At 47.1% G+C, this 27,832-nt stretch overlaps 1 protein-coding gene across 1 annotated transcript in view; it reads left to right on the top strand.

The window, feature by feature from the left end:
• LOC147112824 (fibrocystin-like) overlaps positions 1–27,832 on the top strand; it is a 610,710-nt gene that overhangs the window by 567,642 nt on the left and 15,236 nt on the right. The window contains exons 41-42 of the mRNA XM_085998227.1: positions 6,317–6,478; positions 13,759–13,905. Coding sequence (XP_085854353.1) covers positions 6,317–6,478; positions 13,759–13,905 — 309 coding nt within the window. The remainder of the gene's footprint in view (positions 1–6,316; positions 6,479–13,758; positions 13,906–27,832) is intronic.

Here is a 27,832-nt window from a genome sequence, read left to right as displayed (position 1 = left end):
AGCCACGATGTCTTCATCCTGCGCCAGACTTCAGTGGCAGACATTTTCGAAGCCCAGGCTCACCCACGAGGATGGCTTCTCGGGGACAAAGGCTATCCTTTGTGCACCTGGCTGATGACCCCGCTCCGTGCGCCCAGCACCCCTGCTGAAGAGCGATACAATGACAGCCATCAAGCTACCAGGAACATCATTGAGCACACAATTGGCATGCTCAAGCAATGGTTCCGCTGTCTGGATCGTTCCGGAGGAGCCCTACAGTACTCGCCTGAGCGAGTCTCCCATTTCGTTGTAGTGTGCTGCATGCTGCACAACCTGGCTATCCTCAGGACTCAGCCACTGCCAGGAGGACCACCAGAGGAGGAGGAGGAGTACCAAGACGGGAGGGAGGCACAAAGTGCAAGGGCCGTCTGTCGGCAGCTTATTGTAACTCGGTACTAGGCCCCCTCTCAGGGAATGGCTTTTGCCAATGAAAGAACATGAATGGAGCCGCTCCGCAAGGCCTCAGCCGGTCAAGGCAACAAATAGTTCAAAGTGCAAACATGGACAATGTGATTAAAGAAATTTTTTTACTGTGCAAACTCTGTGCCCTTCCCGCATGACAAACTAATTCAGATAAACCCCCCAAAAAACAGTCAGAGACATAACTGGCTCTCACAACCTTCAGAAAATGAAAAAAACAGTTAAACAGAAATGACCATGATCCTCGGCCTTCATATACAAAACAAACACAACAGTCTCGGCCTTCATAAAAAACAAACACAACAGTCTCAGCCATCATATATAAAAAAAACATTCTCGGCCTTCATATATAAAAACAACATTTGGCCACACCTTCTACTTTTTCCCCTGCGAGGGTGATCCGCCTCGCTTCCGCGAGTGGCCCCTTTCCGCCCTGCAGCTCCTCCTCAATGGGACCCCAGTGGATGCAGCAAGGCTGGGGGAAGGCTGCTGAGGGTCAGATGGTGAGACGGCAGATGCCCTTGTGGGATGGCCTGGACCAGCTCTGGGCCTGGAGGGCCCGGCTGCTGACTGCTCCAATTCTGCTTGGGCGGCAGCAGTCTGTCCTACGGGTGGTGGCAGCTGCAGTGGAGGAGTGACAGTATTGGCTGCAGGAATGCTGCCAACCTGACAGAGCACAGGCACTCCCTGGTCGGCTGATACACTGGCACTCGCATGGGCCAGCACTGCAGCATGTGCAGAAATCTGCTGAAGCACAGACTGCTGGGCTGCTGCGGCGCGGCGAGGGCCCCGGCGATGCCTGGCCGATCCAGCGAGGGTGGCAGCAGTTAGTACCCGTGTGGCCCTGATCTGTGTCTGCATCAGACCAGCCAGTGAATGCACGGCACGACTGAGCACTTGGCTGGAAGCCGCCTGTGCTGCTGCGAAGGCCTGCAGACTCCTTGCCTGTGCTGCACTGAATTCTTGCAGACTCCTGGCCTGTGCTGTCCCGAATTCCTGCAGACACCTCCTCTGCGCTCACCGTAGCACGACTGGAGGCCGCACTCACCCCCCGGGGAGAAGGTCGCCGAGCTTCCCCACCCCTCCCGCGTTGCTGCAGCCCGCTGGGCCCCGGAGCTTCACTCTCCTCAGAACCTTCCCCCCCGCTCCCCTCCAGGGAAGACGTGTCCCCATCATGGCCATGGGCTGCCTCGGCTGAGGGTGGCACTGATGGGCCAGCTTCCTCTTCCTCCTCCTCGAAATCAGAATCACTGACAGTGGCAGCTTGAGGACCCGCTCCTCACCTGGCGATTCAGCATCTGAAAGCAGGGAGGCACAAAGTTGCTTTAGAGTGAGGACAGGGCGGCAGCGAGGGAGACATGAGTGCTGCTATGCACTGCATTGGTTCGATAGTGGCAAAGGATGCTGGTGTGAGGCACAAGTGGAAAGAGAGAGGTCAAAAAGGTGATGACCTTACCATTGCTGTCCAGAACAGGGTCGGCATCTCCACTGGCGACGGGGCCAATCAGCCGGCCTGCCATAATGCGCTCCACATGCTGCTCCAGGTCGCTGAGCTCTTTGAGGTCAGGACGGCCTCCCCCAGTCCGTCGCTGCTGCCTGCGATTGTGGGCCAGCTTGCCCTGCAAGAGAAAGGATGGCCTCTAAGTACAGTGTCAAGCCCTGATCTTGCCTGCACTGCCTCCCATGGTGGAATAGCCCTGACAGTGTCAAGCCCTGATCTTGCCTGCACTGCCTCCCATGGTGGAATAGCCCTGACAGTGTCAAGCCCTGATCTTGCCTGCACTGCCTCCCATGGTGGAATAGCCCTGACAGTGTCAAGCCCTGATCTTGCCTGCACTGCCTCCCATGGTGGAATAGCCCTGACAGTGTCAAGCCCTGATCTTGCCTGCACTGCCTCCCATGGTGGAATAGCCTTGACAGTGTCAAGCCCTGATCTTGCCTGCACTGCCTCCCATGGTGGAATAGCCCTGACAGTGTCAAGCCCTGATCTTGCCTGCACTGCCTCCCATGGTGGAATAGCCCTGACAGTGTCAAGCCCTGATCTTGCCTGCACGGCCTCCCATGGTGGAATAGCCCTGACAGTGTCAAGCCCTGATCTTGCCTGCACTGCCTCCCATGGTGGAATAGCCCTGACAGTGTGTAAAGTGCTGAATGTGCAAGTGGTTTTCATGAGAGTCCCATAGCTGTTGGATGAGGGCTGGGCATTGGGGCTTTCAGGTCCCTTTGGCCAGAAACTGAGGTGCACATGCAGGGATGAACAGGATAGTGGAAAGGGTACTCACCCTGACAACCCGAGTGAGGTCGTTGAACTTTTTCCTGCATTGAAGTGGAGTCCTGGCAACCATGCTGTTGGTGGTCACCCTGTTTGCCACCTCCCTCCAGGCTTTTCGGTATTCGCTGGGAAGTGGCCTCCTCCCACTGTCAGGGAAGAGGACAGGTCGCCTGCGCTTCACTGCGCCAACCAGTAGCCTCAGGGCACCCTCTCTGAAGCGCTCCACTTGCTCCCTAGCCTTCTGCATGGTCCTGGGCGTTGAAATGATGACTCAGCAATGGTCAGGCCTTGCTTCAGGGCTGCAGTGTGCAGGGCATGGCAGCCAAACAAGTCCACCCTCCCCCTTTAAGAGCTGACTGGTGCCAGCGTGTCTGCCTTCAATCAACAACTTGCCGCACCTACGCTGCGCCCGCCCTCGGTGTTAGCGCCTCGGCACGCTGGCTTAGCACCTTATGATAGTCGTGCATCGCCTGCTTTAGCGCAGCTGCAACCTCTTGGGGCAATGCAACTGAATATCGGCGAAGGTGGCGCTAAGTTGCGCCGGGCACTAAATTTAGCGAACGCCCGGCTGTAGCGCCCCAAACGTGGCTATACTGAATTTCTAGGCCAAAGTGTTTTCACTGCCAGAAGCAAGGTCATATTTCAACAGCTTGCAGAGCTAGACTGAAAACAGGAAGTAAGAACCATTCTAATGGCAATGCAAAGCAGCGACAACAAAAGAGAGGAATTCACAATATTGAAGTGAACACACTTGAATTTGAAGAACTCGGAGTCGACAGAATCGATGCCACTAACAGCAATGCTAGCAGTTGAGGGAAAGACTTCCATACAAAACTTTTGATCAATGACCAATATATTGATATGTGTATCGACACAGCGGTAGACTGCTCTGTCATGAGTAAGGACACATGAGAGTAAGTTTAATCAAATACCACTTACAAAGAGTACCGTAGAGTTAAAAACATACTCCGAAGAAATCCTAGAGACGTGGACAAATGGAATGTACAGTTCAGCACAATGGCCAGTCAGCAAAGCTGCCTATTATTGTAGCGAGCTACAACAGGCCAACCCTCATGGGCAAAGACTGGTTGAGAAAATTAAAACTAGATTGGAAAAAATCTTCAGTGTAGATGCTTCAAAGAAGCGACTCGACACAATGCTGAACAAGTATAAAAGCATGTTCTCAGTCAGTAATGAGGGCATCACTGGGTATGATGCACATATCCACATTAAGTCCAATGCGAAGCCTGTCTATTGTAAGGCAAGGCCAATCCCCTAAGTGTTGAAAAGGCAGGTGGAGGAAGACCTACAGAAACAGAGAACGGAGTGCTAGTAAAAACTGACAAGTGAATGGGCTACCCAGATTGCGGTAGTGCCCAAAGCAGACAAAACTGTACGCTTGTGCGGTGACTACAAAGTTACTATCAACCAAGCAGTTGACGATGAGCAGTACCCATTACCTACATCCCAAGATTTGTATGCAGCACTCTCTCTGGGTCAAAGGTTTTCTCCAAGCTTGACCTGTCGCATGCTTACGCTCAGCTGAATGTTGACAGAGTCAACAGTATCTCACTATCAACACACACAAGGGACTGTATTCATACACCAAGCTGCCATATGGTGTAAAGTCCTCCCCCAAAATCATCCAGGCTACGATGGATAAGATTTTGCAAGGAATTCCAAATTGCTTATGCAATCAAGACGATGTGCTGATCGCAACAAGCAGCGAGGAAGAAAATCTAGAAGTGTTAGATTTAGTGCTTCAAAGGTTGAATTTCCACAACGTCAAATTGAAAAGGAGAAAATGTGCTTTTGTGCAGCCCGAGGTTGTGTACCTTGGTCTGAAAGTTGATGCAAATGGCTTGCAACCAGTTAAGGAAAAGGTTGATGCTGTCATCAATGCTCCAAAGTGTCTGAGTTAAGATCTTTCCTTGGAATAGTCCAGTACTACGTACGTTTCTTACCTGAGTTAGTGACCATGTTAGCTCCATTGCACAAGCTCCTCAAGATGGATGTCCAATGGAAGTGGACAAAAGTGCATCAGGAAGCTTACGACACTTGTAAGACAGGTTTCTCTAGTGATGCTCTACTTGTGCACTACAACACAGAGCATGAGCTTAAGTTAGCGTGTGATGCTTCTAGCTATGGTGTGGGAGCTGTCATAAGCCATGTAATGGATGATGGCCAAAAGAAACCAGTCGTGTTTGCATCGCAAACCCTCACAAAGAGCAAAAAAAAACTACGTGCAAATTGAAAAGGAAGCACTCGCCACAGTGTTTGAAATCAAGAAATTCCAACAGTTCCTGATCAGCAGAAACTTTACCCTGATAACCGATCACAAACCGCTCCTAGCAATATTGGGATCCAAATCTACCATCCCTGCAATGGCCGCATCAAGAATGCAACATTGGGCAGTGTTGTTGTCACAATATGACTACACGATTGAATATCGCACTTCAAAGCAAAATGCAATCGCAGATGCCTTGTCCAGGTTGCCATATGAGGACTCGTGTGTTGGGAGTGAAGGTGAGATTTTCACGCTATGTGCAGTTGACAAAGACTTCCCCGTGAATGCAACTGAGATTGCAGATGAGACTCAAAAGGACTCGGTACCGAAAAGAGTGTATGACAACACCTTGAATGAATGGACTGATCAGTGTCTGGACACAGAGTTGAAACCATTCCATAACTGTCTTGTGAGCAAGGTTGTATCAAGTGGGGAAACAGAGTGGTGGTACCTACTTCTTTGAGTTCAAAACGGCCCAAAAATTGGTTCAACACCCAAAAAATGTTTTAATGAGATCTGGATGGCTCCGCCAACCTGTTATTAAACTGGATTTACTGTAGTTCATTTGTAGCATTTGTAGTTGATATAAAAAAAAAGGCAAGAGTTTTTGTTATGTGGTACATGTAATGCTGGGAAAGGTGGGACCATAATTTTGTTGTATTTGAGAGGTGAATACACACACTTTTTTTAAGGGGAAAGCAGTGTAATGTATTATCACATGGTTTAGTATGAGCATGCTCAGTTCGCTCTGGCCTAGTAAACAAGCATTTGACTAGCAACTCATCGTGCCTCTGTCCTTCATTTGTTCTAACCACATATATTACACTCACTGCCTTTGCTCACATACTAAGAATGCCTACATGGGCACGGTATTGAAGGATAGTTGTAGTTTATAGAATTGTTCTCAACAGGAATTACTGGCTTCAGGAGAGAAGAACATTGGAAATAAAAAGTGTTATCTCAGTCAAAGTCTCAATGGAAAGGACTAGAGTGTAGAGTTTCTACATACCACCAGCCCATGAAAAATCATACTCCCAGAACCTGGAAAATAGACCCCCTAATGCAATTCATCCACCAAGCCAAATAATGGATAATAATGATTAAATACTTGTGTATGTGCTAGATTGACAGCAGCTTGGTCAATTTTAATTATTTTAATGGTCAGTCATTGTTTTAAGTTAACCATTAACTGCTTGCTTTAATGACTATTAAGTAAATAGCATCAGATTATCTTAGACCTTAAGTTAAATTCTAGAAGTCTACTATTGTATCACTATAACTTGCTTCCTTTTTTGCAGGATCTAATTTTACAGTAAAATCAAAGCCATTCATCATTTCCCCAATTCTCAAAAGAGAGTCAATTAACATTGTCGTAGCAGCAGTTCTGGGTTCCATCATTGGTTTTGTGGTTTTTTGTGGCCTTGCGATCTTCTGGTACAAGAAAAGCAAGACAAACACTAGTAAGTTCAGATACTTAATTCAGTACTCATTCCACTATGACAATTGAGGTTCTTAATGCCATTAAAATTGCAACATTCTTTCTTTTGGCATGGGTTTGAGTGATGATCTAGCTATTAGATTGAGATTGTGCAGTATGATAGTGACAAACTGTTGGTACACTCATCAAATTTGTCATTTTAACGAAGCCATTAGCCCATCTGTTTCCACTCAATTGCGCTGGTTTTTTTGGGCGCAATTTCTCCGGTATTGCCGTAACGGCGGAAACGATTGCAGAATTTTAAGCTCAAATTGCGTTCAGTGCAATTCGAGTTTCCGCGATCCTTTGTGCTAGTTTTAAAAACATCGTAGGCCCCTCGCACACAACCGGGTATGCCCCGGGGGTGAATGAATCACCATTGGGAGTTTACGCTAATTGCACTCATTTGCAGGCCTTCGAGAAGGCTCCAAAAATTCAGCTGGTTCTTTTGGGCACAAGGAGACTAATAGGTACATTTTGAAAGGTTTTGAATGAAAAGATTCAAGGAACTGACTACCCAATTCTAACTAGAAAATAGGTTTGTATATTTTTAAAAGTCATTTTCAGTCATTTAAAATTGGGTGACTCACAGGTGATGGATTGACACTGTGATTTAAAATGCTTATTTTTTGTGATAAACCTATTTTCAGCTGTATTAATCAAACTTTACTGAGTTACCACCGTTAAATATATGAAAGAATACTCTTTAAAGCAATTTTTTTTTAAATTATGTATTAAAAGGCTGCCCGTCTTCGCTGGTTCATGCCAGATTTTGCGTTCAGCGATATGCAAATGAGTTTGAGCGGAACCTCTGGGGAAAAAACACTTTCCAAAATGGGCGCAATTTGCGCCGCAATCACCGATTGCGTCCAAAGTGGAAACTCTACCCCAGTGTAATTTCAACCTCCCAGTTGAAAGATTTTCATTTAGTTCTTTGCTGGAGTCACAGGTGACACATGTCAATGGGATATTATCTATCTCAACTGGGACTAAGGGTGCTCACTACTGGCTGAGTGGCAGTCATGAGAGAGTCCAGAACCTGGCTTTCCCCCCTGCATCTAGAAGATGGGGGAGATGAGTTGCTTTGCAAGAAATGACATAAACATGCAGAAAATTGGGCCAAAGGTAGACAAGCTGTGATAATTGCTATAAGAATAAGCAATAGATTTGATCATTTGGACGTTTCAAAAAAAAAGTCAATTAATCTGATTGCTTACCATTTTCACCCAATTGCAATCATTTATTTAATTGAACTAAGCATTTTTCGTGTCTTTTTCACAATTTATATTTTCCTTTTATTTCTTTTTTTTTTACCTGCTTTAGTGCCACTCTCCTGTGTCATGGTTTATTCTGCATCCAAGATGACAGCCACGTGAACTGTTCCCACATATTACCCAATTAAATAATCAGTTAGAAGGAGATGCATGAGGGTAGCCCAGCCTGTCTCTGTACATGATTTCCCTTCCTTCATATGAGAAGGCCCTTCGTGAAACATGAAAATAAAATCAATGAACGGCTAAAATAGGGTAAAATATGCAATGACCTACATCTTAAGAGTCTATGATACAAATGTATTACGTCCGTGAATAATTGAGACACGGACTGCAGAACTGGAACAAAATAAGTCTTTACTGGTGGAAGTCAATAGTGAAACTAAACACACAGAGGCTCACTAGCGCCTTTTATACAGGGGTGGTCACTGCCGGTATTGCAGTCTGAGACCAGTTATTCTCTTAAAGGTGCATATACAACAATTCCTCCCCTTTTAGATAAACAGTACATAACATTCATTTAGCAACTAAATGATAACTAATTACAATCACAATTACGGTTGCTAGATACATTGGTTAAGTTTAAGCAATTATAAGTTCAGTCTTTGAGGAGGCTTCCTGATTCTGGATAACGCCTCTTTGGGGTATCAGGTTCTTCTGGCAATGTTGAGTCGAGATCAATGTCGTTGTTTGGTTCATCTGCTTCCAATATCACCGATTCTGCGGTAGCTGCAATTGGTACGTCGATTTCATTGCCAGGTGTATCAGATCGTGGTGTGGAGTTGACGTTTTCCAGTGACTCTAGAATCTGGTCAGCATGGCATCTTACAATGCTCTCTCCAACGTCCACGGTATACATGAGAGGTCCTTGCCGTGTACAAATCGTTCCTGGCTGCCATTTCTCAGTGCGGTAGTCCCGGGCCAAAACTGGTTGACCTATCTTAAAACTCCTGGTCGGCCTTTCATTCATATTCTGAAACTGCCTGTTCTCCACATCCCTTCGGACATTTGGCTTAACCAAATCCAAGCGGCATCGTAGTCTTCGATTGAAGAACATCATGGCTGGGGTTTGGTTGGTAACCGCATGTGTCGCATTCCGGTAGGCAAACAAGAAGTTGTCCACCTTGTGTTGTAGGGGTATATCTTCATTACACATTGCCTTGATAGCCTTCTTGAATGTTTGGACAAACCTCTCGGCCAATCCATTAGTGGCTGGATGATATGGGGCAGATGTGTAGTGCTTAACACCATTGTTCTTTAAGAACCTCCGGAACTCTTCAGACACAAACTGTGGTCCATTGTTAGAGCAAATCTGTTCAGGCAACCCATTCCTGGCGAATATGGTTCGTAAAACTGTGATAGTTTTTTCCGTGGTGGTTGAGGACATTTTTATTACCTCTGGCCACTTTGAATGTGCATCCACCGCAATTAAAAACATCGAGTCCATGAAGGGACCAGCAAAATCAATGTGCACCCTTTGCCATGGAGATGAGGGCCACTCCCATGGATGCAGAGGAGCTTGTAGTGGGGCGTTTTGGACCTTCTGGCATCCTGCACAGCTCTTGGTCATCTCTTCGATTTCTCTATCAATTCCCGGCCACCACACAAACGCTCTGGCTAAGCTCTTCATTTTTACCCCACCCAGATGACCCTCATGAAGCTCATTGAGCACTCTATCCGTCAACTTAGGTGGAATTACTACTCTGGATCCACACATCAAGGTTCCTCTGCACACTGACAGCTGTTCTCTTCTCGGCGAGAATGCTGGCAGCAGTGGTTCGCCATGTGCTGGCCATCCCTTCACTGTTAAATCATAGACCCGTGATAGTGTCGGGTCATTCCGTGTTTCCTTTTCTATGTTTGCATTCGTCACAGGGAGACATTCGACTATGGTTGAGTGGAATAACTCCATTGGATCCACTGCAAGGTCTTCTTCCACCGTCGGCAACGGTAGGTGTGACAATCCATCAGCATTTCCATGCTGTTTAGTTCCTTTGTACTCGATGTCATATTGGTGTGCCCCTAGGAAAAGGGACCATCTCTGCAGCCATTGCGCTGTCATTATCGGTACGCCCTTCTGAGGGTTGAAAATGGAGACAAGAGGTTGATGATCGGTTAGTAGAGTAAATTTTTGACCGTGCAGATAGTGATTGAACATCTTCATCCCCCACACTAGGCTGAGGGCCTCTCTGTCAATCTGAGTGTAGTTACGCTCGGCAGAAGTTAACGAGCGTGACGCAAAAGCTATCGGCCTCTCTAAACCATCAAGGTATTTATGTGACAGTACCGCCCCAATGCCGTAGGGAGACGCATCACACGCCAGTCTGATCGGCAGTGCTGGGTTGTAGTGAGCCAATACTTCCCTTGAAGTGATTAAGTCCTTACTCTTCTGAAAAGCACACTTACAATCATCGCTCCATTTCCATGCTACCCCCGTTCGTAGCAGGGCGTTCAGTGGGTGCAAAATTGTCGACAAATTCGGCAAAAACTTATGATAATAATTCACCAATCCGAGGAATGACCTCAGTTGCGACACATTTTCAGGTGCTGGGGCCTTAACAACCGCTTCAATTTTGTCAGGGGACTTATGTAACCCCTCTTCATCAATCACCTGGCCACAATACAATATCTGTTTCTTAAAAAATTCGCACTTGGGGCGGTTGGCTCGCAGCCCATGTTCCCGTAGTCTAGTGAGCACCTGTTCTAGGTTGTTAAGGTGTTCACTGTCATCTTCACCTGTCACAAGGATGTCGTCCAAGTAACACTGAGTCCCCGGAATCCCTTGCAGGACTTGTTCCATCGCTCTTTGCCATATCGCCGGAGCCGATGCTACTCCGAATACCAATCGATGATACTGGTAAAGACCTTTGTGAGTGTTTATCATGAGATACTTCCTAGAGGACTCTTCAACCTCCATCTGCAAATATGCTTGTGCTAGTTCAATTTTTGTAAAACGCTTCCCTCCAGACAGTGAGGCGAAGATGTCTTCTATCCTTGGAAGAGGATATTGTACTGTGTGAAGGACTGGGTTCACCGTCACCTTGAAATCCCCACAGATGCGAATCTTCCTTGGCTCCCCGGACTTATTGCTTAACGTTTTCTTCATGACAGGAACGATGGGTGTCGCCCGCTCGCTCCAGTCGACCTTAGACAACACGCCCGCCTTCTCCAGATTCTCCAGCTCTGCCTCAACGGCTGGGCGAATTGCATATGGTACCGGTCTTGCTTTGAAAAACTTGGGAACTGCATTCTCTTCTATTTTTATCGAGGCAGTTACGCCTTTAAGCGTGCCCAGTTCTTGTTGAAATACCTCTTTGGCGTTAGCTAAGATTGTTGACAATCGTCCAGGAGTGACGTCTTCATCTTTTTTACCGTCCACTGTCATTGCATGAATGGAGTGCCAATCTAAGTTTATCTTCCTGATCCATTCCCGTCCCAATAATGGTGGTCCACCATTTGGCAGTATGTAGAGATACAATTTCCGTATTTTCTTGCCGTTGTATTCGACAGGCACCCTTATTTTTCCTCTGGGGTATACTTTTTGCCCCGTATACATCGTCAAGACGATGGATGTCTCTCTCAAGGGTATGTGTGAAAATAGCCACTCGTAGTCTCGTCGATTCATGACGGTTAGCGCTGATCCTGTATCCAATTCCATTTTAACTTGGGACCCTGCTATCGTGAGGGTGACCCAAATGGTTCGGTGATTACATTGTGAAGTTTGAGACAGCTTAGCCTCCTGTTCCCGGATTCACTATCGCTCATCTGGTCTTCGGAACTACTGTCCGTCATCTTTTGTACTTTCTTGTACGGTTCCTTAGTAGCCTTTTTGTTGTCGCTGGTCTTCTTCCCAGACCTGCAAACTCGTGCAATGTGTCCCATCTTCCCGCATTGCCTGCATATTTTGTCTTTGGACCAGCAGTCCTTCTGGTCATGGTTAGTTCTGCCGCAGTGATAACATTTTGCAAATCCCCGTATCATTTCGTGGGTGCCGTATTCCTGTGGTTTTTGTTGAATTTCTGCAACTCCCCTGGCTGCTGCTTCATACGATACTGCCATGCTGAAAGCCTTATCTAGCGTCAGCTCTTTCTCTGTGAGTAACTTCTTCTGTGTTCCTTCACTCAGGAGTCCACAGACAAATTTGTCCCGTAGGGTACCTGCCAGTCCTGCTCCGAACTGGCAGTGCTTTGATAGCTTGCGTAGTTCCGTAAGATACTCAGCATTGCTCTCATCTTTGTGCTGAGTTCTCCTGTGGAATTTAAATCTTTCTGCTATCAACAGCGGTGCAGGGTTTAGGTGTTCCTGTAGGACAGCAACAATTTCGTTAAAACTCTTCGCCTTCGGTTTGGCTGGAGTAATCAGGTCCCGCAATAGGCCGTACGTTCTAGTGCCCATTAAGTTTAGCAATATCGATGCCTTTTTCTCCTCCGCTTTTTCGTTTGCCTCGAAATATACCTCGACTCTTTCCACATACGTGGTCCAGTCCTCTATTGTATTATCAAAAGCAGTGATACAGCCAGTCTTCGGCATCTTGCAAATCTAAAATGGCGCCTCCCACGCTTTGCCTTCTTCCCCGATTTAACAAAATGGCGCCTCCCGCACTTTGCCTTCTTCCCCGCTGTTGTTAGCGCTGCTTTCCATGGTTTCTTGCGCGTTTAATATTTTAAAAAAAAATTATTTTCCCATCGTGGAGCGGACCCTCTGGGACACTTCCCTCCCTCTTCTTAGGTCCGAACGCTGCCCGGCTTCGAAGCACCGGCCGCGCCCTGTGTGCTCCACCCCCTCTCTCTCTCTTTGCTTCCCGACTCGCTGCCCGGCCCCGTTGAAAAGCCACCCGATTGAGCTCTAGCCCGCCACAGCCCAGGAAGGATCTAGCCTGCCACCAGCCCGATTAGCTGGGAAACCACAGACCGGGGAACCAAGCCTGGCTCTTGACAGTCTCTCCTGCAAGTTTTCGATCCGACGATTTGGAGGGCGGTTGCCCACGGTCGACGCCCGTTTCTCGAGTTTCTTTGGATTTTATTTAATTTTTTTCTTTCTTCTGGCTTCGACCTTCAATAACGTCGTCTGAGGTGCTGCCGAGTTGCAGGTAAGTTCGTTTCTTACTCGTCGCCAGTATTACGTCCGTGAATAATTGAGACACGGACTGCAGGAGTGGAACAAAATAAGTCTTTACTGGTGGAAGTCAATAGTGAAACTAAACACACAGAGGCTCACTAGCGCCTTTTATACAGGGGTGGTCACTGCCGGTATTGCAGTCTGAGACCAGTTATTCTCTTAAAGGTGCATACACAACAAAATGCAAATCACATTCTTAACAATTCCAATAGTCTGTACATATATCTTCACAAAGCTCAGTGCATTTCTGGCTTAGATCTGTATATTAGAAAGCCAACCTGCTGCATAATCAATCAGATTCCTCCACCCTTCCCCCGCCTCCCTGAAATTGGTGGGGGACGGGGGTGGGGTGTGGTTGTGTGGGGGGATATTTGTGCAAGTAGTGGTGCTTTTGGTTTGAATCTAAAATTATTATAGGAACAGACGAACCCTTGTCAAAAGTTACAGTTTTAAAGAAGTATCTCAAATCAATAGTTTTTCCCCATTCTTAGTAATTGAGAATATTCTGATGGGGAAGCAGTACAGTCCATCAATCTCTCCTACATCAAGCTTACAGGGCAACATTATTAGGTCTTTCATCCACTTTTCAGAACTATATCATAATAATCCATAGAATGTGACCTTTATCTAAGTAACACATTTGGAGCTTTCACTTAATAGTTAACCTTTAGAATGATTATCGGTGCCATTCTCAGTGAAACATTTCCCACTGAGTACATGTTGGTTGTTCCATGCAGCATGTCTTCTGAAGAGCTCTAATTTCCCTTCAGATTATTTAAAGAAAATGACTGCAATATGTGATAAATATAAAAAGAATGCCTTCCTCCATTAGCTATTGAGCTGACAGCCAAAGTCATTTATTTTTCTCACTCAGAAGTAAAGGTGGAGCTGTTCGATGCCACTGAAAATGAAGAAAGTAGTAAAGTGTCCAGGACAAGGGTTCAGCATCGCCTCCCTCATATCCACCCACTCCGTATTGAAGAGGAGGATGAAAATGATCTTGGAACATCAGAAGAGGAAGGTGAGAAGATTGGTCAGAGTTTCAAGGTAGATAGCTGAAATACTACCCTTATTGGGGGACCAGATATGTATCAGTGACCCCGGAGTACTCTCATCCCAAGTCATGCGTTTAAGTCCAGTGTAGGCTAATACACAAATCTGCTGAATGTATGTGAATTTTATCTGTGTTAGGACTGGTCTTTAAGTGAGATGCCACTTTGAAGCTGAGTGTTTTACATTTGGGGAAGAAAATCTGACATAACAGCAAATGTAAATGGTTTCCTCTCCTCAGGTACTGCCCCCATCCCTTTCAAAACTGTTGTCATCACCCCCTCTTGAAATAAGAACATCCTTTACCTCTCTGACTTTGCAAACTATCTCCAACCTCCCTTCCCTCTCCTTGAACGTTAGCTCACAGATCTGGGCACATCTTCCTGTTTGAATCCTTCCAATCAGGTACTGCCATTTCCACAGCACCGAAACGGCAGCCACCAAGGTCATGATTGGCACTCTCTGTGACTGTGTCTGTGATGCATTATCTGTTGTGTATGTACCTTTAAGGGAATAACTGGTCTTAGACTGCAGTACCGGCAGTGACCACCCCTGTATAAAAGGCCCTAGCAGGCTTCTGTAGTTTCAGTTTCAAGCTGCCTCTTGTTCAGTAAAGTACCTGTTAAACTGTTCTCCCGAAGTCCGTGTATTATTGAGGCGCGGACTTTACAGTGGCGACGAGTAAGTTCGAACTCACCTGCAGTGTGGCATCATCTCACGGGGATCTCGCCTGAAAGGAAGGTCCTGGAAGGTCGTAGTCTGAGCAACGGGCGTCGACCGAGGGCAACCGCCCAAAGAATCCATCGGTGTTTGGAGAATTGCGGGAGAGACTGTGGTTCCAGTGAATCGTGCTGGTAGCAGCTAGCGCGCTGACCCTTCCGGATTGCGGCGGGCTCAAGCTCGATCGAGCGGCTCTACAAATCGGGCCGCGCAGCGTAGCCGGGAAAAGAAAACGAGAGAGAGGGTGGAGCGCACAGGGCGCGGTCGGTGTTCGAGAACAGGACAGCGGAGAGAAACTAAATGGGGGGGAAGGAAAGCGAGACGCGCCGAAGCTGCGGGTCGCCGCCATTACCCCGTAGAACGCTAGGAGCAGTGTGGCAGTAAGGGGAAGAAGCAAAAGCGCGGGAGGCACCATTTTATTCCGTTGGGGAAGAAGCAAAAGCGCGGGAGGCGCCATTTTAAATCGCCCAAGATGCCGAAAAGTGGCAGTATCACTGCTTTCGACAACGAGGTAGAAGACTGAACCACGTATGTGGAAAGAATTGAAGTGTACTGCAAGGCAAATGAGGTGGCTGATGGAAAGAGGGCGTCGGTATTATTAAATCTGATGGGTGCGAGTACGTACGGCCTATTGCGGAATTTAATTACCCCAGCTAAACCAATGGAGAAAAGTTTTGAGGAGATTGTTCATATCTTACAGGAACATCTAAGCCCTACACCACTGCTGATAGCAGAAAGATTCAAGTTCCATAAAAGAAACCAGCACAAAGATGAGAGCAATGCTGACTATCTTACGGAACTACGCAAGTTATCGAAGCACTGCCAGTTCGGAGCAGGACTGGCAGACACCTTACGGGATAAGTTTGTCTGCGGGCTCCAGAGTGAAGGAACGCAGAAACGACTACTTTCAAAAAAGGACCTGACGCTAGAACAGGCTTTCAGCGTGGCAGTATCCTACGAAGCAGCAGCACGGGGAGCTGCGGAAATACAACAGAAACCACAAGAATACAGCGCTAACGAAATGGCGTATGGAGCCGAAAATTGCTATCGCTGCGGCAGAACAACCCATGAGCAGAAGGACTGCTGGTTTAAAGACAAAATATGCAGGCAATGCGGGAAAATGGGACATACAGCAAGAGTCTGCAGGTCGGGAAAGAAGACCAACACGACAAGAACTACTAAGGAACAGTACAGGAAAGTAAAGAAACTGACAGATAGTAGTTCAGAAGATCAGGAGAGTGATAATGACTCCGGGAGCAGGCGACTAAGTTGTTTAAAGTTCCACAACGTGATCGCAAAAGAAGATCACCGAACCATTTGGGTCACCCTCATGATAGCAGGGTCCCCAGTGAAGATGGAATTGGACACAGGATCAGCCCTAACTGTCATGAATCGACGAGACTATGAGCGGCTATTCTCACACATACCCTTAAAGGACACGTCCATTGTATTGAAGACATACACGGGGCAAAAGGTCTACCCCAGAGGAAAAATAAGGGTGCCAGTTGAATATAATGGAAAGGAAACACAGAAACTATACATGTATATACTACGAGATGGCGGACCACCATTATTGGGACGTGAATGGATCCGAAGACTACAATTGGATTGGCATTCCATTCTGGCACGAACTGTGACTGACAAAAAAGATGACGACGTCGCACCTGGACGTCTGTCACAAATTCTATCTGACGCGGAAGAGGTGTTCCAACAAGGACTTGGGACTCTAAAAGGAGTAATGGCAACCATAAAGATTGAGGATAACGCAACCCCAAAATGTTTCAAGACCAGACCGGTGCCATACGCGATACGCCCAGCTGTGGAAGCTGAACTGGAGAGTCTGGAGCGTTCGGGGGTGCTGTCTAAGGTGGACTGGAGCGAGTGGGCCACACCCATTGTTCCTGTAATGAAGGAAGCATAGAGCAGCACGCCTGGGGAGCCAAGGAAGGTTCGCATCTGTGGGGACTTCAAGGTGACTGTGAACCCAGTCCTGCACACAGTACAGTATCCGCTTCCGCGGATAGAAGATATTTTCGCCTCACTATCTGGAGGGAAACGTTTTACAAAGATTGACCTGGCTCAAGCGTATCTACAAATGGAGGTGGAAGAAGCATTGTAATGAAATCTGTTTGTCTTGATCCTGTATTCGTTTTGCACTCATGTATATTACCCTCCCCCACTGTGTATAGTTTCACTTCCTCTTTCCCGACTAACCTGGGAGGTTCCAGGTCTTGGCTCTTGGCTCCGCCCCTGACTTCTCTTACATAAAGATCCCAGGATCTGTATGACTCATTCCTGTGAACCAGTCGGCGTATTGAGATGTTAGCTCTGATCTTAGTGATTAAAAGCCAACTTGTTTAAATCTATAACTTCTAGTTTTGTGGTTATTGAAGGCCCATCAATTTTAATCACTAAAGAATACTAGGATGGATCGACTCCTAAAACCAGAGCGTCTGGACTTGGATCCACATTCTGCTGAAGCATCAAATCAATTTGGACACTGGCTCAAATGCTTCGAACTCTTCGCGGGGGCCTCATCCGCTAGCGAGGTAGATAAACTGAGTCTACTGACTACTCGCGTAAGTCATCGGATTTATTCGTTCATCCGGGACGCCACCTCTTACACGGAGGCCATCACTATCCTGAAGGCCCAATACCAGAGGCCGGTAAACGAAGTGTATGCCAGACATCTGCTGGCTACGCGCAGGCAGCGACCAGCGGAATCAATGGACGATTTCTTACAGGGCCTAAAGGACCTGGTCCGGGACTGTAACTGCAAGGCCGTGACGGCCAACGCGTACCTTGACGAATTGGTCCGTGATTCCTTCATCACGGGCCTCAAATCGAATTATATCCGGCAGAGACTGCTGGAGAAGGAGGTCCTGGACTTAAAAAAGGCAGTGGCCACTGCGCGATCGCTGGACGTGGCCCAGAAAAACTCTGACTCTTATTCTTCCGGCCATGCGGCCCTCACCGCCTCATGCACGCCGAGGGGGCCGCCATCTTGGAATCAGCCATCTTCCCCATCCAGGTCTCAGACCAGCTCTACGCCGCCGGAGTCCCCACACAGAAGTTCACCCAGGAGTCCTACTACAGCGGCAATGTCTCGAGGACCAAAATGCTACTTCTGCGGCCAGGCCAAGCACCCCAGACAACGATGCCCAGCGAAGGACGCTACATGCTTCAAATGTAAGAAAAAGGGGCATTTTAGCAAAGTCTGCAGGGGGAATCTGATTTCCAACTCCGTCACCGCCTCGTGCGTGCCGTGCGGGCTGCCATCTTGGGATCCGCCATCTTTTCCGACTCAACGGCCGCCCAGGGCCCAACAGTGGCTTCGATCACGGTGGATCAATCCAGGCCACACCCGTTGACAAAATCCATGATGGACATACAGGTAAACGGGAATTTAACGAAATGTTTAATGACTGTGGGAGTACCGAGAGTTTTATCCACCCTAGCCTGGTACGGCGGCACTCAGTAACGGTAACCCCTACACGGACGGAACAGAATTGCTATGGCTGCTAAGCCCCACACTTCGGACATTTTGGGCTACTGTGTGGTAACACTGACTGTAAAAGGCACGGACTACAAGGATTTTAAACTCCTCGTGATGCCAGAACTCTGTGTTAATGTAATCTTGGGCCTGGACTTCCAGTGCCACCACGCTAGCATATGGCGGGTCCCAGCCGCCACTCACAGTCTGTGGCCTATCAACCTTAAAAATCAGCCCGCCCTCTTTATTCGCTAATCTCGCTCCGAACTGTAGGCCCATAGCGACCAAAAGTAGACGGTACAGTCTGGAAGACAGACACTTTATCAAGGCGGAAGTGGACAGACTCCTGCGGGAAGGCATTATTGAATGCAGTACCAGCCCGTGGTGTGCCCAAGTAGTCATAGTTAAAAATAGCGAAAAGAAACGGAAGGTAATTGACTACAGCCAGACTGTTAATATTTATACCCAGCTGGACGCCTACCCTTTGTAATGATATCAGCAAATAGTGATGGTATTTGCCTGTTTGATTATGATGCCTTACCAGCATATTTGCCTGATTGATTATTTATGCCTGACCAGCAGAGGGCATGTGAGAGACAAGCAGTTTAGTTTTAGTTTCGTTTTAGATGGATCTCTAAGATGGTGTCTCCTGTAATGCTGTTAACTGAGTTGAACATACTTTAGATAAAAAGTCATTCTCTTTCAAGAATGTGTCATCATTGAACCCACATACAAATCAATACATGGTGTCAGAAGTGATTGAAAGAGATGAAGAGGAAAAATCTGAAGTTAAATCAGCTCTCCACATATTAGCAAGCCAAAAGAGAACATCGTTACTTACCATTGGAGAATAGCTAACGAAGTGAAAAAATGGTAGGATTACACCCACCGGCGAAGCTTCAGTTGACAGGTAATGTGGCTGAAAATTGGAGGGGATTCAAACAACATTTGGAGTTGTATTTAGCGGCAATCGGAGCTGACGAGAAAAGTGATAAAATGAAAGCGTCAGTGTTCTTACATGTCGTGGGTGATGAAGCGCTGGAGGTGTATAATAACTTCACATTCGCTGCTGATGGAGACAAAATGAAGCTGGATAAAATAATGGAACAGTTTGAGGCCTACTGCATACCTAAACGTAACGTGACGTTTGAGAGGCACAGATTTTTCACATGTGTACAGAAAATGGGAGAGACTATTGATCAGTATGTGACTGAACTGAGAAACCGAAGCAAAACATGTGAATTTGGGGGACTGACAGACCCGCTGATAAAAGACAGACTGATGTGTGGTATTCCAGATAATGGTCTAAGGGAAAGACTGCTAAGAGAGCAAGATCTAGACCTGGGAAAAGCCATAGCACTGTGTAGGGCTACAGAGACTGTGAAGTTGCAGGCAAAGGAGCTGTTCAGTGACAGTAGCTGCAACGTGGATGCAGTGAGAAAGAACGGATGCAAACAGTTTAACAAAAAGAGCGCCAATGTGAAAAAAGAGGCGTGGCCAGCGAACAAAAATGAAAGGGGCAATCGAAAGTCATGTAGTCGATGCGGTACACAGCATCCACCAAAAAAGTGTCCAGCATATGGTAAAACATGCAATAGTTGCAACAAAAACAACCATTATGCCCGTTGCTGTAAGAACCAAGCGCAACAAAGCAAGGTCCATACAGTAGATGAAAGCGAGATAGAGGAGTTCTATGTAGATGTTGTGTCTGAAAACAAAGAAGAAAAAAGAGACTGGATGTTGACACTAAAAGTGAATGACATACACATTCCATTTAAATTGGATACTGGAGCACAAGTTAATGTGATATCAGAGACTGATTTTAAGAAAATTAGACCCAGACCAAAGATACATGGAATAAAAGTGAAAGTGACAGGATACTCAGGTACTGATATACCAGTGAAAGGAAAATGCATTGTCAAAGTGACACACAAGGACAGAGAGCACACGCTAGCATTAATCGTGGTGCCAAAGGATGTGCAAGCCATACTAGGTTTAATAGCCTGTGAGAGACTGAACCTGGTAAAGAGAGTCCTCGTTGTGGAAAGCAAAGGAGAGACAGTCTATGATGAACTCATGAAAGAGTACAATGACCTATTTCAGGGTCTAGGCTGCCTTCCAGGAGAACACACGATCAGAGTAAATAAAAGTATGCCAACGGTCATACATCCATGCAGAAAAGTTCCGTTTGCTCTTCAAAAGCAACTGAAGGCAGAGTTGGACAGGGTGGAAAGCCTGAACGTGATTCAGAAGATAGATGAGTCAACTGAGTGGGTGAGTTCCCTCGTCGTTGTGGACAAAAAGAATGGAAAGCTCAGAATTTGCCTGGATCCAAGAGATCTAAACCGAGCAATAAAGAGAGAGCACTTCAAGCTTCCTACACATGAGGAAATCATGTCACAGTTTGCAAATGCAAAGTATTTCAGCAAGTTAGATGCATCATCAGGATTTTGGCAGATGAAACTGGACGAGGCAAGTTCAAGACTGTGCACGTTCAACAGTCCATTTGGCAGATACAGATTCCTAAGGTTACCATTTGGCATTGCCTCAGCTCCTGAAGTGCATCACAAAACTATCCATATGATCTATGAGCACCTGGAGGGAGTTGATACATCAATGGATGACATCATAGTATGGGGAACCATGAGAACTGAGCATGACGAGAGACTGAAAAAAGTGCTGGAAGCAACAAGGAAGACAAACCTGAAGCTGAATAGAGAGAAATGCCAGCTCGGGGTGACAGAACTGACATTCGTGGGAGATATCCTTAGCAGTGAGAGCATCAGACCAGATCCCAGAAAGGTGTCCGTCATTGAGAATATGCCAAAGCCACAATGCAAAAAGGACGTGCAGAGGTTTAATGGAATGATCAACTACATGGGTAAATTCATATCCAACCTCTCAGAAAAGATGGCGCCACTGAGAAGACTAACTGAAAAGAACATAGAATGGGAATGGAATCATGAGCATGAGAAGTCATGGAGCGATCTAAAGAAACTGCTCACAGAGGAACCAGTTCTGAGGTTTTATGACCCAGCGAGACCCATCAAGATATCATCAGATGCATCACAGAGTGGGCTTGGTGCCGTTCTTCTGCAAAAATATGACTACTGGCAACCTATTGCATATGCATCGCGCTCAATGACAGACGCGGAGACGCAATATGCTCAAATAGAAAAGGAGCTGCTCAGCATCACATATGCCTGTGAAAGATTTCACCAGTTTGTGTCAGGACAAGCAATCAGTGTAGAGACTGACCATAAGCCCTTGATTGCATTGTTCCAAAAGCCACTAAATAGCTGTCCACTTAGAATACAAAGAATGATGATCAGGCTGCAACGCTATACACTGAATGTTGCGTACACACCGGGTAAGCTGATGTATACAGCAGACACGTTGTCCAGAGCTGTTGACCCAAGTGAGCCCGCAAACACCAAAATGGATGAAAAAGTGAACGCCTACGTGGACATGATCACAAGTGCACTGCCCATAGCAGATGCAAAAATGGAGCTCATAAAGACTGAGACAAACAAAGATGAAACACTGAGACGTCTGAGGAAAAGCATCTTGGATGGATGGCCCAACATGAAGCAAGACTGCTCACCTGACATGGCAGAGTACTGGAACTGCAGGGCGGAACTATCAGTGGTCGAAGACATCATCTACAAAGGAAGTAAAATAGTTATCCCAAAGAGTCTGAGAAAAGAGATGCTAAAAAGGATCCATGGAGGACATCTGGGAATCGAAAAGTGTAAGAAAAGAGCACGAGAGGTGATGTACTGGCCACGAATCAACCAAGATGTGACAAATGAGGTGTCAAACTGCACAATATGCCTGAAATATCGAGCAAGCAATCCGGTAGAACCACTAAAGCCACACCCAGCGCCAGACAGACCTTACCAGAAGGTAGGCACTGACCTATTCGTATGTCAAGGGAAGGACTATCTTGTAGTCACAGACTATTACTCCCTGTATCCAGAGGTTTGTAGACTGTGCACCACCACTGCAGATGCTGTGATAACATGTATGAAAGCCATATTCTCCAGACATGGCGTGGCAAGCGAGGTCTTCACAGACAACGGACCCCAGTTTTACAATGCAAGTTTCCGACACTTTGCCAAAGAGTGGGACTTTGTCCACACAACGTCAAGTCCTCACTTTCCACAGTCCAATGGACTAGTGGAAAAATCGGTCCAGACAGTGAAAAGACTGATGTACAAGGCAAAAGACAGTGGAATTGACTTCTACCAGAGTATGCTTGTATACCGCACAACGCCGCTCGAGTGTGGTATGTCACCAGCCCAACTCCTTATGGGACGTCTGCTCAGGTCAAACCTACCCATCCCGGAGAAACTCCTGAAAACAAAAGAGGGGGAGAAAGTGAGGAAGTTCAAAGAACAACAGAAAGAAAAGCAAAAGTACTACTATGACAGAGGAACACAAAACCTACCTGAACTCCACACTGGTGACCAAGTAAGGTTCAAAGACAAAACAAACATATGGACTCAGAAGGGAACTGTCCTGAGTGAAGTACAACCAAGATCATACACAATTCAGACAGATGAGGGTGCTGTTCTGCGAAGAAATCGTCGAGATCTTCTCATGGGACCAGCCACAACAGGTCAAAAGACTGATGCTGTTGAACAACCTGATCACACAGCTGAGAAACCATCATCTGAGGCAACAACTCAGATTCAAGGACAATCAATCAGAAAATCCTCAAGACACGTGAAGCCTCCTGAGAGACTCATTGAGCAAGTTTAAGGACTCTTGTTATAGAAGGAAGTAATGTTATCTTATTCTTTCTTCAAGTTCTAGGTATTTACATATTTCATGTGAACACACAAAACAAGGTTAAAAAACCTTGATCATGATAATGATAATGTAAGTTCATTAAGTGTTACAGTTAAAATGCAGAGTAATACAAAGAAAACATGTTGTTAGATAAAAGTAAAATACTTTTGTTTTAAGAAAGGGAGATGTAATGATATCAGCAAATAGTGATGGTATTTGCCTGTTTGATTATGATGCCTTACCAGCATATTTGCCTGATTGATTATTTATGCCTGACCAGCAGAGGGCATGTGAGAGACAAGCAGTTTAGTTTTAGTTTCGTTTTAGATGGATCTCTAAGATGGTGTCTCCTGTAATGCTGTTAACTGAGTTGAACATACTTTAGATAAAAAGTCATTCTCTTTCAAGAATGTGTCATCATTGAACCCACATAGAAATCAATACACCCTTTACCCCGCATATCAGAAATGGTCAACCAGATTGCGCAATACCGAGTCTTCTCGACTATCGACCTCAAATCCGCGTATCACCAGCTCCCTATTAGAACGGAGGACCGCCCATACACCACCTTCGAGGCGAACGGGCGCCTCTACCATTTTCTCAGAGTGCCCTTCGGAGTAACAAATGGGGTCTCGGTCTTCCAACGTGAGATGGACCGCATGGTTGACGAGAATAAACTACAAGCTACCTACCCCTATCTGGACAATGTCACTATCTGCGGGCACAACCAGCAAGACCACGATCTAAATCTTGCGAGATTTTTAAAAACTGCCCTAAAGCTGAATCTAACCTACAACGAAGACAAATGTGTCTTCAACACAACCCGTCTCTGTATCCTCGGCTGTGTGGTGGAAGATGGGGTAATTGGACCGGACCCTGACCGATTACGCCCCCTAAAGGAACTGCCCCTGCCACACAATCCCAAAGCTTTAAAAAGGTGCCTGGGATTTTTTTTGTATTATGCCCAATGGGTGCCCAATTACTCTGATATGGCCCGACCCCTCATTAAATCGACGTCCTTCCCACTATCAGCTGAAGCTCGGGAGGCTTTCACCAGTATTAAACAGGACATTGAAAGGGCTGCAGTGTGTGCAGTGGACGAATGCATTCCCTTTCAAGTCGAAAGCGATGCGCCAGACTTTGCCTTAGCTGTGACCCTCAATCAGGCTGGGAGACCTGTGGCCTTCTTCTCCCGAACCCTTCAGGTACCTGAAATCAGACACTCTTCTGTCGAGAAGGAGGCACAGGCTATAGTGGAGGCAGTGTGGCACTGGAGACACTACCTAGCTGGCAAACGTTTCACCCTGCTCACCGACCAGCGGTCGGTGGCTTTCATGTTTAATAACAAACAAAGGGGGAAAATCAAGAATGACAAAATACTCAGGTGGAGGATCGAACTATCCACGTTCGACTATGATATTATGTACAGGCCGAGAGCCTTTAATGAACCCCCAGACGCCCTATCGCGGGGAATGTGTGCCAGCATTCATACGGACAAATTACAGGGTCTCCACAACGACCTCTGTCACCCAGGGGTCACCCGACTGTACCATTTTATAAAGTCCCGCAATCTGCCCCACTCCATCGAAGAGGTCAGGGCAATGACCAGAGCCTGCCGCATCTGTGCGGAATGCAAGCCTTGTTTCTACAGGCCTGACCCTGCTCACCTTATCAAAGCCACACGGCCATTCGAGCGCCTAAGTCTGGACTTCAAGGGACCCCTTCCCTCTGCCGACCGTAACGTATACTTCCTCAATATCATTGATGAATATTCCCGCTTCCCCTTCGCCATTCCCTGCCCAGACATGACCAGTGCCACGGTCATCAAGTGTCTCTGTAATCTATTCTGCATGTTTGGCATGCCGAACTACATACACAGCGATAGGGGGACGTCATTCATGAGTGACGAGCTGCGCCAGTTCTTGCTCTCGAAGGGGATAGCCACAAGCAGAACCACTAGCTACAACCCCCGGGGTAATGGGCAAGTGGAAAGGGAGAATGCTACTGTTTGGAAGGCTGTCACGTTAGCCTTAAAGTCAAAAGGCCTTCCGACCTCCCGCTGGCAGGATGTCCTCCCAGACGTGCTCCACTCCATAAGGTCTCTGTTATGTACTGCCACTAACGCTACCCCTCATGAAAAGGTGTTCATTTTCCCCCGGAAATCCACCTCGGGCATATCTCTACCCGCGTGGCTGACGTCTCCGGGGACAGTACTATTGCGGAAGCACGTGAGAGGCCATAAAACGGACCCCCTTGTGGAAAAGGTACAGCTCCTCCATGCAAACCCTCAGTACGCCTATATCGAATACTCTGACGGGCGAGAGGACACTGTTTCCATAAAAGACCTCGCTCCCTCGGGGAGCGGAGAGAACGATGGGAGACTACCTGATGAAGACCTGCACTACAAAGAGACAGGACGCCCAGAGGTATCAATACCCAACTTTAACCTGGAGGACACTGCAGATAACCTGGAAGACATTGCGGAGGCCCGGACAGCGGAGGAACCAGAATCCACTCCCCTAGAGGCACCCCAACCGGCTTTGCGCCGATCACTGAGAACTGCAAAACCTCCTGACAGACTCACTTATACCAACTTTTAAGAAACATCACCCCGATGGACTAAATCTATAGAAGGGGTGAATGTAATGAAATCTGTTTGTCTTGATCCTGTATTCGTTTTGCACTCATGTATATTACCCACCCCCATTGTGTATAGTTTCACTTCCTCTTTCCCGACTAACCTGGGAGGTTCCAGGTCTTGGCTCTTGGCTCCGCCCCTGACTTCCCTTACATAAAGATCCCAGGATCTGTATGACTCATTCCTGTGAACCAGTCGGCGTGTTGAGATGTTAGCTCTAATCTTAGTGATTAAAAGCCAACTTGTTTAAGTCTATAACTTCTAGTTTTGTGGTTATTGAAGGCCCATCAAGCATCTAGGAAATACCTCACGATAAACACTCACAAAGGCCTTTACCAGTACAATCGACTGGTATTTGGGGTAGCATCAGCCCCGGCTATGTGGCAGAGGGCAATGGAACAAGTCCTGCAAGGGATCCCGGGGACCCAGTGTTATTTGGACGACATCCTGGTTACGGGTGAAAATGACAATGAACACCTTGCCAACCTGGAACAGCTGCTCACGAGATTGCAGGAATATGGGCGACGAGCCAACCGTCCCAAATGCGAGTTCTTCAGGAGACAAATCTCGTATTGTGGCCACATGATTGATGAGGAAGGGTTGCATAAGTCTCCGGACAAGATTGAGGCTGTAGTCAAGGCTCCAGCACCAGAAAATGTGTCGCAACTGAGGTCGTTCCTCGGGTTGGTGAACTACTACCATAAGTTCTTGCCGAATTTATCTACAATTCTGCACCCACTGAATGCCCTCCTTCAAACTGGTGTAACATGGAAATGGAGTGATGAGTGTAAGTGTGCCTTTCAGGAATGTAAATGCCAAATCAGTTCAAAAGAAGTATTGGCCCACTACAACCCAACACTACCGATTCGGTTGGCATGTGATGCGTCACCTTACGGCACTGGAGCGGTGCTGTCACACAAATTCCGTGACGGTTCAGAGAGGCCAATAGCCTTTGCATCGCGCTCGCTAACGTCAGCCGAGCGTAACTACGCCCAGATTGACAGGGAGGCCCTCAGCCTGGTGTGGGGGGTGAAGAAGTTCAATCACTATCTGCACGGGCAGAAATTCACCCTATTGACTGATGATCAACCCCTGGTCTCAATTTTTAACCCAAATAAGGGCGTTCCGGTGATGACAGCGCAACGGCTGCAAAGATGGTCACTTATTCTAGGGGCACATCAGTATGACATAGAGTACAAAGGTACGAAACAACATGGAAACGCTGATGGGCTGTCGCGCCTACCATTGCCTATGGCGGAAGAAGCACCTGCAGTGGACCCTGTGGAGATATTCCATGCGACCATAGTCGAATGTTTGCCTGTTACAAACGCAAGTATTGAGAAGGAAACCCGAAATGACCCGACACACACTCGGGTCTATGATTTGACGGTGAAGGGATGGCCAGCATATGGTGACTCACTGTTGCCAGCATTCTCGCCAAGGAGGGAACAGCTGTCAGTGTGCCGGGGAACCTTGATGTGTGGATCCCGAGTGGTAATCCCACCCAAGTTGAGAGATAGAGTACTCAATGAGCTTCACGAGGGTCATCTGGGAGGGGTAAAAATGAAGAGCCTAGCCAGGGCGTTTGTGTGGTGGCCGGGAATCGATAAAGAAATCGAGGATATGACCAAGAGATGCACAGGATGCCAGAAAGTCCAAAACGCTCCAACACAGGCCCCGCTACATCCATGGGAGTGGCCCTCATCTCCATGGCAACGGGTACACATTGATTTCGCTGGTCCATTTATGGACTCAATGTTTCTAATCGCTGTGGACGCCCATTCGAAATGGCCAGAGGTCATTAAAATGTCCTCCACCACCACGGAGAAAACTATTGCAGTCCTAAGGGCCATCTTCGCCAGGAATGGGTTGCCAGAACAGATCTGTTCCGACAATGGCCCACAGTTTGTGTCTGAGGATTTCCGGAGGTTCCTGAAGAATAATGGGGTGAAACATAAGAACATAAGAAATAGGAGCAGGAGTAGGCCAATCGGCCCCTCGAGCCTGCTCCGCCATTCAATAAGATCATGGCTGATCTGATCCTAACTGCCAATCCACTATCACAGAACCATCTCCTGCATCTAACAGAATTAGACACACGAAATAGGAGCAGGATCAGGCTACACGGCCCCTCGGCCCGCTCCGCTACCCACAGGGCCATGACCGATCCGAAACTAGACTCATGTCCAAATTCCTGCCCGCTCCCCGTAACCCTTAATTCCCTTTACTTCTAGGAAACTGTCTATTTCTGTT

This window comes from Somniosus microcephalus, chromosome 9 (assembly GCF_052327205.1).
Source record: "Somniosus microcephalus isolate GS21.2 chromosome 9, FLI_Smic_1.0, whole genome shotgun sequence".
Taxonomy (NCBI): Eukaryota; Metazoa; Chordata; class Chondrichthyes; order Squaliformes; family Somniosidae; genus Somniosus; species Somniosus microcephalus.
Note: the sequence above shows the minus strand (reverse complement) of the source record. Positions and strands in the feature narration are given on the sequence as shown.